Here is a 14,971-nt window from a genome sequence, read left to right on the forward strand (position 1 = left end):
AATTTGCTGTCTCTCATTTAGTCAGGCCTTCCAGAATCTCACTCCTTTGCAACTTTGCAAATAAACTTTTTTTTTCTTTTCTGATTCTGTTTTTGAGACATTCTTTGACAGGATGAAATGAAACATGTAAAAGACTTACAATAGTCTGATACCTGGTTCTCTTAATATTAACCCTGATCTTTAAGTTTTATTCCTGCCACATTTTCACTTGCTTTTCTCCCCCCCCCCCTTTTTTTTTTAAATAAACGCTACACCAAACATGGGGCTTGAACTCAAGACAAGATCAAGAGTTGCATGCTCTACCGACTGAGCCAGCCAGGAACCCTTATTTCTGTGGCCCTTTAACTGTTCTCATCGGACACTATTTCCCAAGGACTCCCCGGTTGTAAATTTCCTGAAGGTCGTGACCACGCCTATTCTAACTTGTTGCTACCACACAGTGTATTAATGCAGCAACAAGGACTTGTAAGAGAACACAAGCTAATTTTGTTGTTGTTGTTGTTCACCTCTTTATTCCCAGTGCCCATAAATACTGGAACTTAGTATGTCCTCAGTAAATATTTTTAATATGAATGAGTTAATACTCGCTTATTGTTTTTTGTGGACAATCCTGTATAAGAAAGTTTAGTTCAGATCCAACATGGCTCTGTATTGAGAGACCTGGCGAACTTGTTACCTTTTCCCTGTATACGGCTCTTTACAAAAATTTCGACCTTGGGTGCATTTTATTAGGCTGTCTCCTTCAAAGGCTCAGTTTCATCAGCAAAATGGGGCCAGTAGCAACAGATGCTTGTCTCTCCCCGTTTTCTATCACCCACTCCTTCACCAGGGAAGGTTTATTGTGTACACTTTGCTCTGGATAAAAAGCAACCGTAGGAGCAGTAGGATGCCCTTAGGGTCTTCGGGTTGCGCGTCCAGTGGGGAAAGCGAGCAACTCCGCATGCCTCGCCAGTGCCTCTCGGGTCCGGAAGCAATCCGGCCACATTTCGGCTGCGAGCCCGCTCAGCCCCCGGGAGCCTCAGCCCCATGCGACCTCTTGCTCCGAGGCAGCGTTGTGCCTCGGTGCCACGGCTAAATAGGCTCGACACTGCGCAGGCTCCGACGCGCGCCGGAGGGCCCGGCCTCGTTTTGGCCGCCGCCGCCCGGCTGTCGGCGCGGCGCTGCACTGGGGGCGGGGAGTCTGATGGGAGACGCGCGCGGCGCTGAGGAGGCGGCGGCCCGGGAGAGGGAGCGGGAGAGGGACTGGGAGCGGGAGGCGGGAGGCGAGGGACAGGGGGAGGCGCCGCCGCCGCCGCCGCCCGCCCCTTTCCGCTGGGGAGCAGCTGCGGCAGCAGGAGCCGAGCAGGAGCCGCGCAGCCGCCGCCGCCGCCGCCGGGGGATGTGGCCGGCGCCCGCCCCGAGCCGCGCCGCCTTCTGACTGCCCGCGCCGCCCGAACCGCCGCCGCCGCCGCCGAGCCGTGCGGGGCCAGGCCGCGCCCTCCCCGGGCGCCCGCCGGCTCGCATGCCGAGGGGCTCCGGGGCGTAGCTGCGCGCCGGGCGCCGCCTCCGGGCTCCTCCGGCCCCGCCATGGGCTGCTGCAGCTCCGCCTCCTCCGCCGCGCAGGTGAGGGGCTCCCGCCTCCCGGCCGCCCGCCCGGATGCTTCCCCAGCGCCGCGCCGCTGGCACCCGCTGCCTCCCGCTGCCCGAGATGCTCCCTTCAGCCCACCGTGCGCTCCGGAGACCCCCACCCCCGCGTATCCCTGGAGTCTGTCCCGCAGGTGCCCCCGCGCTGGCTCCGCGGCTGCCAACTCGCAGCCCCCTCTGCGCGGCCCCCAGTACGCCCCCGGCTCTCGCTGGCCCCTTTCCGACTTGGCCTCTTCCCAGTCACACCTGAGCGGCCCGTCCCGCCCGCCTGCAGGTAGAAGCAACACAGGCGCCTCCTCTCTGCTCTGCCCCAGGTGGCACCCCGTTCCCTCGTCTTCTGGGCCTTGCGCCTCTCTTCCCATCTCCTTGGAGTCTCCCCTTCCTCATCCACCGGCTGTTTTCTGTGCCCCCAGGCGGAGTACCCTCAGTGTGGGCTCTTCACCCCTTTTCCACGTTATTCCAGTTTCTGCTCCATTGGATATTCTGCCCCTTTCTCTTGCCCGCCGCCCCCGACAGCAGGTTCAGGTGTTTAAGCGGGTTCCGGAGCCCTTACACGGCCCACTTCCCAGATCCCACCCGCTCGCCTTGCACCCCATCCCCCCTTTGTGCCCTGACCCTGGGCACCGCGGCCTCTTCGTGCACCGAGGCCCCTGCGGGAGCGCTGACACTAGGCTGGGAAGGAGATTGGGCACCTGGTGGGTGACGGGAGCGTTACGGAAACTCCCTCTTTGTTGCCAGTGTAACAGGAGGAAGAGGTGCCGAATTTAGTTTTTCGGTGGGCACTGGCTGAATGTTGCCGCTGAGGGCTGAGATGCAGAGATTTCTCCCAGCTTCTACCCTGCCCCCATCCAAATTTCGCTAACCTCCCCCTCCCTTGCCGATCCGAGCCCTTAACCTGGATGGAAATGTTTAGACAACTGTATAAGGATCAAATGTAATAGAACTTGACTGCTGGCCACTAATAACTGAGAGGACCTGTTTGTAAATTACCTAATTTAGTGGATTAGTGAGTATTTACAAATACGATAAAAAGCAATCAGGAATACTGCATCAAACGTGTTGGTGTATGAAAAATAGGCTCTGACAACGCCTGGGATGTAATCTCACAGTTTCATTAGCGTAGAATTTAACTGTGGTCTTTGATTTGTTTGTTTTGGGCGGAAGACAAGGGCTCTCGTTTTTAGAAATAAAGGCTGGTTGGTTCTTGGTGAAGAAAAATGCTAGTTTGGAAAAAAAAAATTTCCTCCAGAGATCGAGCATCTGCGATAATGCCAGAAGTGTTTTGCGGCTGCTAAATGACTATATATAACTCAGTTTTAAATAACCTGCATACTTGCTCTGAAAATCTGAGATCTGTTCGAAAATGACTAGAATTGCAGATGAATGGAGGACGTCTATGTTTTATGAAGTATCCAACCTATTTGTCCGTTTTTTTAAAGGGTGTTTGCTTACTGGGTTTTTTGTTGTTGTTGTTGTTGTTGTTGTTGTTTTTTCCCCTACTAGGATCACGGTCAGGCTGATTGGTTTAGTTAGTTAAACCTTCCTATTCAGTTGGAATAGGCAAGAAAACTATAGGTGGTGGTATGGAGGAGAGGTCGAAAGACCAGTGTTTTCATATTAACAGTTAAAGGTGTGGGATTACACAATACCTTTCAACTGGTTAGGGAGTTTTGGGGGAGGGGGGAATCTAGTTGAGTGCTATTCATCTCACATTTACTTAGATATTATTTTCACCAAAAAGGTGTTTTCATACTGCCTTTCTTTTAGGAACTGGGTGACTTTACATCCCCCCTTTGGTGGTGAAATGCCTTTAAACCAGGACATTATTGATAGTTTGTGGATGGCTTATTCAGTGTGTGAACAGTTAAAATTGGGAGGGATGGATGCTGGACCAAAACTCTGATTTAATCACAGGTCTTGCATTTGACTAGCTCCACATCTTACTTTTCAGAATGCTGTCACATACATTTTCTTCGCTTTTTCCTCCTCTTGCAGTCACTGTTTCCTTCATGCCATGTTCTACAGACAAGATGCATGTCATGCACCCTCAGGGGTGCATTTTTTTTTTTTTTTCCTTCTGTAGATTCCTATAACCAATCAGCAGCTGTCACATGCCTTTAAGTTCAGCTTTAGGGACCTGTAGTGTTCAGTGGAGCATCGAGGAAGAGGTTTTGTGCCAAAGAGCTGGTCATCTTTTTTTTTTTTTTTAATTTGAGATTTTGGCATCATTCTTCATTTGTGAAGTGTTACCAATCTGCTGGCATTTTAATGCCCCTTTCAGGAGTGTCCCCAGTTTTAGAATAATATCGTATCTATGTATGTTGTGTTGAAACAAAATAGGGATGCAACTTCACAGTCACTTTGAACCTTTCTTAGATGCCTCAGTTGTATTTTCAGGCCAAATGTGTTTCTTTTCATCCCTTCTACTGGACTGTAAGCTTCTTGATAACAGGAGCTGCTTTTGTTTTCCCCATCTTTGTATCCATTGCAGTGCCTCACTATACCTTGTACAGAATAGTTGCTTAGCAGTACTCAATAAACAGAATGTATACACACACATTTCACTATCTGGCTGGCAAGTAACATTGAATATGAGTCCAGCCCTGAGCCGCGTGCTGTTTCACTTCATGGGCTGGTTGACTAATTCCACCAAGCCATCCTCTTTGAAGCTCAAATTTGAACTGTTTAAGTTAAAATTGACCTGCCTTTCCCACATTCCTTCCTATTTTATCAATGGTACCATCAGTTTGCAGAATTGAGCAGGATTCTCCTTTTCTTCTGGTGCTCTGCTCAATGCCTGTATTTTAGTTGGAGCAGTGGCTGTAACATCTTTAAAAAGCTTGTCTGCAAACTCTAATGATAACCTGCATAGCACATCAAAACAACGTGCTTCGGGGTACTCTGCAGTTCAGCTTAGCTTTTCTCAGTGGTATCGTCAGCAATTTTAAAGCTCTGGCAGGTTTTATCAATGTAAATATAGTGCGTTTCCTTTTTGTGGTAGGGATTCACTTTTGAAATGTAATTTATTTTTCCTCCTAGTCTCTTGCTATGTTGTAGACTCTCATAAAAGAGTTTATGGTCTTCCCAACTGTTTCATCTCTTGTAGTCTGTCCTGATATTATTTGCATTTTCTTGGCAGTGTCTGGATATCATAATTTGCCATCAAAATAATTATCCTGTTTTAGGATTTAGATCAAAGGGAAGTGTCACCTTCTATACTAACTTGTATTTCATTGCCGAAGGAGCAAATTATTGGCAAAATGATTTTGTGCCCTATCAGTTATGTACATCTAAGAGTCTTAAGAGTGTCTACAGAGTCAGGGCTCTTATAGAACTCTTAATTATGATTTTTATTAGTGACCACTACAAGTTATTTGCTAATATTAGTAACTGCTCAAAACAGGCCAACACATGATAGCCTTTGCCTAAAAATCTCTTTGAAGGGAACGTAAAAGTGAGATAGTCTTGAGTTTCTTTTTACAGCACTAATCTTCCCTAAGACTCTTAAAATTTATTCCCAACTCTCCATAATTCGTTTATTCTGTTAAACCTGACATAATTTCTATTCTTGTAATGTTAAATTTCAAAGTTCATGTGTAAATCTTCAGATTTATGAAATGTTCTTTCCCATTGACAAACCAGTTTGAATGAAGCAGGCTTTCCAAAGATTACTTAGGAAACTGCCGTAAGTCTGTTGTTAATGGCTAGATCATTATTTCTCACAGCAGTGCTTTGGAGGCCAGGAGATTCTGCAAGTGCTCTGAAGTTCTGTGTCCTTTGGTTCTAACTTTAGAAATTGTGAGAAGGATGGAGGAGAGTCTTTCTGGTTGAACAAACCACTCCTCGTCTATCTGACTTTAGCAGAAATTGTACTTGTCTACTGTCTTGTCCCATGGTACTCAAATTGAGAGCTATAAGTTTAACTGTCTTTTTGTAGCTCTTCTGTCTTGTCTAGGGAGTAATGAAAAACAGTCAAGTGGTTCAGTAATACTGGTTAACTTTTTGAGTATGTTAACTGTTCCTTAACAGATTTTAATAATACTGTAGTCTCCATCTGCTTTGTGGAATTTGAAGTCAGATGATAAAAATGGCATTTGAAGAGTGTAGTGGGTTTTCCCAATAGAAACTAAGTTGTTCCATTAAACTATGTCCAGCAAAGTAGACTTTCTGGGATTAAAAAGTCATGGCATGAAGACAGTTTATTTTTCTTCTTCTTCTGAATACTGTGCTCTTGGTATAGAAGATCCTCAAAATATGTAAATCAAAGTTACTGTTAAAATTGGAAAACAATGTAAAAATGGTAATGCTTTTTGTATAGCTATTTTCCACAGTGATTTTCGTGTTGTAATTTCTACAGTAACTGAAGAAATTGGGAGTTTCATTGTACAGCTGAAGAAGGTTAGGAAAGTTGGCTGAAGTCAGCTACCAAGTGGACAGATCCAAACTTTAATCCTGGTCTTCTGGATCGCAGTCCTGTGTTTCTGTGTTCACAAGCATGTTTCCCAAATCTTAAATTGCAGCTCACTCTGTCTTTAGAAAAAGTCCACTCGATAAAATTTTGGATTAAGGAATTTCCAATTTAAATTCATGGCACCATTTTGAACTTCATGGAGGTCCTAGCTGTGGAACAATATAGTATATAATAGAGCAAAACTAGTCTAGCTAGAATGTTCCCATGCTTCACAAATGCTATCAAATACTATTTGATGTGTTCATCCTATCATTTAGAAATGTTATTGGTTTGGGAGGATAATTATTTATAAAAACGCATTCTCTATTATGCTCTGGTAATTGGTTAATAGCTGTGTTTCTACATAACCCTTCACACCCTCCGTTCCTCCCCTCCCCCCCAAGAAGAAGAAATATTTCCATGTTGTAACTTTGGGTCAGATTTTTAGGACTCTAGGGGATATTAGAGATAAACCAGTCCTACTATCTCACTTTTCTGTTGAGCTAAACTAGAATTGAGAAGCTATGAAGTAGTCTGAGGTCGGAGAAATCTTTATGAGGTAGCTGGGACTAGAAACCTACTCTGTCTCTTAATCTCTTGATCTTTCTGCAGTCCAGTTAATTCTTAATGTTTTAAGTCCTCTTATCTTTGCAATCTTGGCTGTACATTAGAAACACTTAGATAACTTTAAAGAACACTAATGCTTGGGTCCTACTCCCAGAGATTCTGATTTCATTGGTTCAGGGTCACTGCCTGGGCATCAAAATTTTTCAAAGTTCCCTTGGTGATTCTCCTCTGCCGTCAAAGTTGAAAACCACTGAGAACATAGCCTTTCTTTAGGTAACTTCATCTCCTCTTATGGTTTCAATTACAATCTGTATGCTGACATTTCCCAAACTGAATTACTGAATTGAAAGAAACTCTGTCCTGGCTTCTGATCCTAATATCCAACTGATTACATAGCACTTCCAGTAGGATATCTTATAGGCAACTCAAACTCAGCATGTCAAAAACTGAACTCAAAATTTGTACACACACTCATCTTTTCAGAATCTCTGGTTCACTGAAGGATACCAATATCCTGATGTGGAAACTGAGACATGCAGGGGCCTAACTTTCATTCCTCCACGTCTCGTCACCACATCTTGCTTCTTTTACCTTCTAAATTCTATTGCCAACACCCCAGTCTAAGCCTCCATCATCTCTGGCCAGAACCTTGCTTAGGGATCTCCCTGTATTATTCATGCTCTCTTCAAATTTTTCTTTCCGTACTGCAGTCTCAGTGATCTTTAAAAAATCCAAAGCTGATTGTGTCCCTCTCCTGCTTGAAACCCTTTAATGGTTTCCGACTGCTTTTAAGACAAAGACCAGAATCTCTGACCTTAGCCAACAAGACTCTTTGTGGGGTGGTCTCTGTCTCTCTAGTGTCATTGTCCTCTTATGCTCACTCTTCGTGCTCCAACCTCACAGATTCCTCAGTGGATTGTATTCCTTCTCCTTTTAGGACTTTTTCCAACTTCACAGATTCCTCAGTGGATTGTATTCCTTCTCCTTTTAGGACTTTTTCCACTTGATATTCACTTGTCTGGAAGACTGTTTTCTCCCTGGCCCTTGGTTGGCTACTACTCATCCCTTAAGTTTTAGCCTTAAAGTTACTTCTTTGGAAAAGGCTCCCCGATCCTTCAAACCAGGCCACGTCTCCTCAATAAATTCTCATAGCCTTAAGAATTTTACCTTTGGGGCGCCTGGGTGGCTCAGTCGTTAAGCGTCTGCCTTCGGCTCAGGTCATGATCCTAGGGTCCTGGGATCCAGCCCCACATCGGGCTCCCTGCTCAGCAGGAGGCCTGCTTCTCCCTCTCCCACTCCCCCTTTTTCCCTCTCCCACTCCCCCTGCTTGTGTTCCCTCTCTCTCTCTGTCTCTCTCTCTGTCTCTGTCAAATGAATAAATAAATCTTTAAAAAAAAAAAAAGAATTTTACCTTTGAGTACTTAAAGCAAAAAACAAATAATTATACAGTTGATATTGTCTAGACTGGGAGTTGGCAAAACTAGTCCATGGGCCAAATCTGGCCGGCTACCTGTTTTTATATGGCTTGCAAGCTAAGAATGCTAAAATTGTGTGTGTGTGTGTGTATTTTTAATGGAAAAAATCAACAGATTATTGCATGATACATTTATTTCGTACAACTGTATAAAATTTGACTTTCATTGTCCACATAGTTTTATTGTGACACGATCCCACTCATTTGTTTACATATTGTCCGTGGCTACTTTCATGCTACAGTGGCAAGGTTGAATAGTTATGACAGAGACTCTACAAAAGTAAATATTTACTCTGTGGCCTTTAAAGAAAATGTTTGCTGACCCCTGGTCTAGACTGAGCTGACAAAGAGTGGGACCATGTCTGCTTTGTTCATTGCTGTTATTCTCTGTGCTAGGTTGATAGCCGGTACATGATAGGTGCTCAGGATATATTTGAATAAATTAACAAATGTTCTCTTTCCTTCCATGAACGGATGTGGATGAACTGCTACCTTAGCAAGTCTGATGATTTATAATTCAATACAACAATTTTTTAAAGGTATAAAGACTTCGAAAGAAGATTCTCTATACCATCCTCAACAGCATTCTTTGGCAGCTTGTATGTTGCAGGTATACATGTCATATGTGAAGCAAGGGGACTTATAGAGGTGTAAGTTCCCGGGTCAGGTGGATGGGAAAAGACTGGTCCACTCCAATAACGGGCCAGTTGGATTTACAGTGCTGACGTTTTTATAGCAGGCACAAATGGATGGGACTTTATGTGAGGTGTTATAAAGAAAAAGTGTTTGAACTGGTGAAAACTTCAGTCATTAAAGAGGCATTGTTATTTCTACTGTGGGAATTCACTCTGGAAATGGTTAAAGTTTTTGGCACAGTAATATTTCTTCCCTTTTAGTACTTTTTGTTGTCTCATTTATTTGGAAAATAGCACAGCATGATGTTCCAATTTTGAATTTATGCATTGTGTCAAACTTGGTACTCTTTTTAAAAGGTGATTTTTGAAAGTGATTTGCATTTTTCAGTTTTTTTTTTTTTTTTTTTTAAGATTTTATTTATTTGAGAGAGAGAGCACGCGCTTGTTGGCATGAGCTGGGGGAGCAGCAGAGGGAGATGGCTGAGCAAGGAACCCAATGCAGGGCTGGATCCCCGGACCTTGGGATCATGACCTGAGCCGAAGGCAGACACTTAACCAACTAAGCCACCCAGGCACCCTCTTTCAGTAGGTTTTAATATACTCCGTGGTAGTGGGGGGTCCTTAGTTTATTTTTTCCTGTGATATATTCCTTTTTAAAAAAAAAAAAAAAGATTTATATATTTTGGGGGGGGAGCTGCAGAGGAGAGGGAGAGTTGTTTTTTTTTTTAAGATTTTATTTGGGGACGCCTGGGGGCTCAGTTGTTAGGTGTCTGCCTTCGGCTCAGGTCATGATCCCAGGGTCCTGGGATCAAGCCCCGCATGGGGCTCCCTGCTCAGTGGGAAGCCTACTTCTCCCTCTCCCACTCCCCCTGCTCGTGTTCCCTCCCTTGCTGTCTCTCTCTCTGTCAAATAAATAAATAAAATCTTTTTTTTAAAGATTTTATTTATTTATTTGAGAGAGAGAGAGCTAGCAAGTGTGCACATGAGCAGGGGCCGTGGAGGGGCAGAGGAAAAGGGACAAGTAGAGTCCCTGATGAGCAGGGAGCCCAACATGGGGCTCCATTCCAGGACCCTGAGATCATGACCTGAGCCGAAACCAAGAATCTGACACTTAACAGACTGTGCCACCCAGGTGCCTCAATAGACTCTTCTTTGATTTCATATCAGTTATATAATAGGATTTACTTAAAAAACATTTGGTTGATGAATCACTGGAAATTATTTATTATGTGAAAATAATATTACTCTTTTTAGCTCTTCTCTACAACATCTCACAACCAACTGTTTGGACATTTATTTAGAAAAGAAACTCTTAAAAGCTATTTTTAGTCTAATTTTTAAGGTTGTTAGATATACTGAAAATTGTTAAACAGAAGTGTTTGATTTCTGGATACTTTTATAGAACGTAAAATAAAGAAAACAGCAAAAAGAAAAATTGGAAATAGGCGGTTACTTCAGGATGTTCAAGTAGTAGTTAAGGTATAAAAGGTTTTTTTTTGTAGCATTGTGGTGATGATGATGATCTTGTAACATTTTTCATTATGAATCACTTAGGATAATTCCACTGTAAGAAATAAAGAAACCTTAAGGGGCGCCTGGGTGGCTCGGTCGTTGGGTGTCTGCCTTCGGCTCGGGTCATGGTCCTGGGACCCTGGGATTGAGCCCCACATTGGGCTCCCTGCTTGGTGGGGAGCCTGCTTCTCCCTCTCCCACTCCCCCTGCTTGTGTTCCCCCTCTCGCTATGTCTCTATCTGTCAAATGAATAAGTAAAATCTTAAAAAAAAAAAAAAAGAAAGAAACCTTAAATCTAAATAGCTAAAATATTAAAAAAATTAATCTTGCATAAATTGCAAGGTCGTATGTCTTCTAGGTTGGTTAATTTAGCGGCTTGATGATGTCAGCGAGGACCTGACTTCTCTTTTTGCTTTTTAATTTTTTTTTTTTATTTTAAGGAAGATCATTTCTCCTCACTTATCTGCCCTCATGATCCCAAGATGCATGTGGCTCTTCCTACTTTCTTTTGCTGAGCTGACAACCTCCAGTGTTTTCCCTTTAGTAGGAGTTAGGGAGGGTTGCATACTCATGCCTAAACAATTTCTAGCAGTGGGGAGACCAAGTACCCTGTCATTGGTTGGCTTAAACTAACCAGGATTTCCTGGAGTCAAGTGGAGGGTGGAGCAGCACTAGAACTCCGACTGCAGTGCAGAGGGTGGGGATGGTGACGGGTCGTCAGCCAGTAGTCCCTGTTACATAGTTTTGCCATTTTCTTCTGCCTGTAAAGTCACACCTCTGCAGTGTTTCCTAACATTTTGCTTCTAGCTCCATTATAAGACTTAACAGCTCATAGCTGGAAGTCACACAATTATCTTTCTGTTCTCCCAGGAATATTGCTCTAGCCACTACTGAAGCCCCTGTTTCTTTTACCCACCCCCTGCCTCTTTCCCGTTCTGAGGCCAGAATAGCTTCAGGATAAAGAAGACCATTTAAGGTTGGAATAATGGTTAAGTAGCTAATTAATATTCCCACAGTCAGTGATCCTCAAGAGAATCTTGGGGGTTTAGATAACCTCTTCCCTCTAGCTCTCAATTTCCTCGTCTACCTCTTCTGTGTGTGTTTATCTCTGTCTATTTGATACTCGTTTATTCTCTTTTCCCTAACATTTTCTTTTTCCTTTTGACCCCTCCCTGATGCACTTAAGGAGCCATAATACTGAGTGGGATGTACTAGGATAGAGAAGGAAAAAAAGGCACTCTCTTTTTTCCTTCTCTATCCTAGTACATCCCACTCAGTATTATGAGAGTGCCTTTTTTTCCTTCCCTTCCGTTTAATTTCTTTCTTTCTTTTTTGTATAAAGAATAATAAACCTGAAGATTCACATCATTATTTAGGATATCTACGATATAAAGAGCCCTCATAAAAAATGCATCTCTGCAACAAATAGCCAATTTACAGAAGAGGAAATAGTAAACTAATATGTAAATGTGTTCAATCTTACTGATAATCAAATTAACTGAAAGCACAGAGACACTCTTTTACACCTGCAACTTTGGTAAAAGTTAACAGAATATTAATTGCTCATGTGGTTTTGACTCAAGTGTACTTTATTGATTTGCTGAATAAATTGGAATGACTCTCTTGGGACATTGTTTGATGACATACATTGAAAGCCATAAAAAGCAGTAGACCTCACTTATTTAGTACTCCAAAAGTACAGTAAATGCCATATGCAAGAATCTTTCCATTTGGTGTTATTTATAATAGCAAAAGAGTTTAATTTTAAATACAGTATTTTTGGTGTAACATTTTTTTATACTAAAAAAAAGTCTATATGTGTCTCATTTCCCATCCCCAGCTTAATGATCCTCCCTTAATGCATAAGTGGCCTTTTACCTTCCTTATAAGAAATTCTTTCCCTACTGTTACCCCAAAGGGCCACTAGAATCCGTAGAATTGAACACCATCTTTTACTGATGAGAATATGGGCTGCATAGCCAGACTGCACGGGTTTGAATTTCAATTCTGTCACCAGCTGGGTTATTTGGACCAAATTCTTTAACATTTGATGCCTCACTTTCCCCAGATGTAGAATGGGAACAGTAATAAAACTTGTCTCATATAGGCTTATAGCAAATTGCACAGACCATGAAAATATCTCCAGCATTATCATATTAATGGAAACTAAATCTGTCAGATGTCTTTGTATCCATTAATCCTCCCCTGGAAAAAGTCCTGTTTGGGTTTTGGAAAAGGGACCCTGACTTCTAAAAATTTTAAATTGTGTCTAGAAGATGAGCCCTCAGGGTGAAATAAGCAGCAATAATGAGAGGCTAAACTGGGTGCTTAGGAGTTCAGGGAATGGGGAAACCAAGAAAGGATGGACTAGTTGGTGAGTGGGCTACCTAAAAATGACCGTTGGCCTTAAAGGATGGGGCTTTGAGTGGGAGGAAAGACAGATTTCAGTAGAAAACAGAAGGGGCACTCCAATGAAAGGAATGGCTTGAACAGAGGCAAGGAAGCCTTTAACTCACTGCAAAGGAGACCTGGCCAGAGTAGAGAGAAGAGATGTTACATGTAGGGAAGGCATTAATATTTGAAGGGAAGGAAATAGGCAGCCATGGAGAGTTTTTCAGAGTGATTTAAGGAAGATTAATATGACAGCCTTGCTGTGCTCGAAGTGGGAGAAAGGGAAACAGATGCCACCCAGGAAGCTGTTCATTATCTTGGACCAAACAGTGTTTCCCAAATGGGAAACAGAGAAGAGATATTGTGGAATTGAAATAGGACAGACTTTCCTGACTTATCTGGGTCTGTGGGATGAAGGAGAGGGAATAAAACCAGTTTAGAATGCCATATAATAGAGGAAGGGTATTGTAATAGGCATTGCAAGGGGAGATGGAGACTAGTATGTGGGGAAGGGAAGGTGAGTTTAATTTTGTGTGCACTGAGTTTTGAGGTGATACCAGTACCTCCATGTAGCTAGCAGTTTCCCATAGGCAATGGAAGACCTAGAACTGGATTTCAGATAATGCTTTAAGTCATGCACCTAGAGGAGATGCTTTCAGGATGGGTGATCTCTGAGGGGAAGGAAAGGGCATGAAATACGAGAGCAGACAACTAGGGAATGAGTGATGACTGGTCATGAACTGGCGGTTTCTCTGTGCTCATTCCCTGTCTGCTCTCATATAATAAATTTCATGTTTTTCTCACAACTCTGGGAGGGGGTGCCACTGTTAGCCCCATTTTACAGATTAGGAAGCTGAGGCTGAGAAAGCTTAGGCAGTTTGCCCAAGTTCCCCCAAGTAGTGTAAAGCCTGGAGTAGTTCAAAGCATGTACATTTCCTCCTGCACTACATTCCTCTCTCTCTGCTGTACTGAGGACTACTACATTTGGATAGTATATTAAACGTACCTCAGACACCACTTACCTGTCACTTAAATTCAGAGATTGTGTGTACTGTTTGCCCTCACTTTAAAGTGTGTGTGTGTGTGTGTGTGTGTAGGGGAGGGTGTTGGTTTTATTTATTTTTTAACATTTATTTATTTGGCTAAGATCAAGTGTAGTATCTGTTCTTACCAGTTTAACATTTATTTATTTTAGAGAGAGATTGAGCGGGTCGGGGGGATGGGCAGAAGGAGAGGGAGAGGATCTCCAGCAGACTCCCTGCTGAGCATGGAACCCAAGGCTGGCTTGGTCTCACACCTTCAGATCATGACCTGAGTCAAAATTGAGAGTCTGATTCTTAACCAACTGAGCCACCCAGGTGCCCTGAGGGTCTTGGTTTTAAATCAATGCACCCCAAACTGGAGGTCCAGGATGACAGTTTGGAGCAGAGTGTGGTCTGCATAAGTGGTGGTTATAAACCTTGGACTCTAGGGACCCTTGACTGCTCTGCATTCCCTCCTGGGCCCTTTTACAGATTCTTCTAAAACCTTGAGTCTGAATAAGTCTATCATGGCAGTAAGTTTACCAAATGTGACTATAATTGTGTCCTTTCCCCCGTAACTCAGATTCTTGAGAATATCATTTTAAATAAGGAGTATATGTTTATTTAGTCAGTCTTTGGAGATCCATGGCCTCTAAAAGGGTTAATGTAATTGATGCTGGTGGTATTTAATAGTGAGTACGAACAAGGCTCTGGAGAGCAGTAAGAAAGGAAAGGGTGAAGAAAACAGCCACAGTGAAGTTGACTTTGTAGAACAAATAATTAGCATGCACATTAGGATCAAATTACAAAAGCAGAAATTTTCACCACCAGGGCAAAAGCTGGATTTTTTTTTTTTTTAAACGAAATTGTGCTTAAAACTCAGCATATTTAAGAGAATTTTATTCCTTGCTTGCTAGGCTCTGAAGTTTCTTTAAATCTTTTTTGCATGTGATTTTGTATTTTCATGACAAGTCCAAAAACATGAAGTGTTGGAAGACAATTCTAAAGATCTCAAGTTTTAGGTCTAGCATATTAAATACATTCTGAAACTAACTGTACTTCTACGTCAAGAAAAACATTTTGGAATAGATGGTGGTGGTTGAAGTAGATTTCAGTTATGAAAGTTTAGAAATAATACTTTAATACTTTCATTTTAAAATTGAATGCAATTCATTTTTAAATAGGTAGTGATAATTAATACAGTTTAATCTAGAAACTTGCCAAGAGCAAGTAGAAAGGCATGTTTCTCTTGTAGTAACAAGCAAACAGAGCAGGGAGCCTCCTGGGCAGGAGGAAC

At 42.8% G+C, this 14,971-nt stretch overlaps 1 protein-coding gene across 3 annotated transcripts in view; it reads left to right on the forward strand.

The window, feature by feature from the left end:
- Positions 1-1,318: 1,318 nt before the first annotated feature.
- Positions 1,319-14,971, forward strand: part of SLC44A1 (solute carrier family 44 member 1) — a 198,145-nt gene continuing 184,492 nt past the window's right edge. The window contains exon 1 of one of the 3 annotated variants that reach the window (XM_045882818.3): positions 1,319-1,602. In XM_045882818.3, the coding sequence (XP_045738774.1) occupies positions 1,567-1,602 (36 nt within the window). In that variant the 5' untranslated portion in view covers positions 1,319-1,566. The remainder of the gene's footprint in view (positions 1,603-14,971) is intronic. The other 2 variants (XM_045882820.3, XM_045882819.3) reach the window with 2 other exon arrangements.

This window comes from Mirounga angustirostris, unplaced genomic scaffold (assembly GCF_029215605.1).
Source record: "Mirounga angustirostris isolate CCGP_5_RB_7025 unplaced genomic scaffold, mMirAng1.0.hap1 SCAF_15, whole genome shotgun sequence".
NCBI classification, from domain to species: domain Eukaryota; kingdom Metazoa; phylum Chordata; class Mammalia; order Carnivora; family Phocidae; genus Mirounga; species Mirounga angustirostris.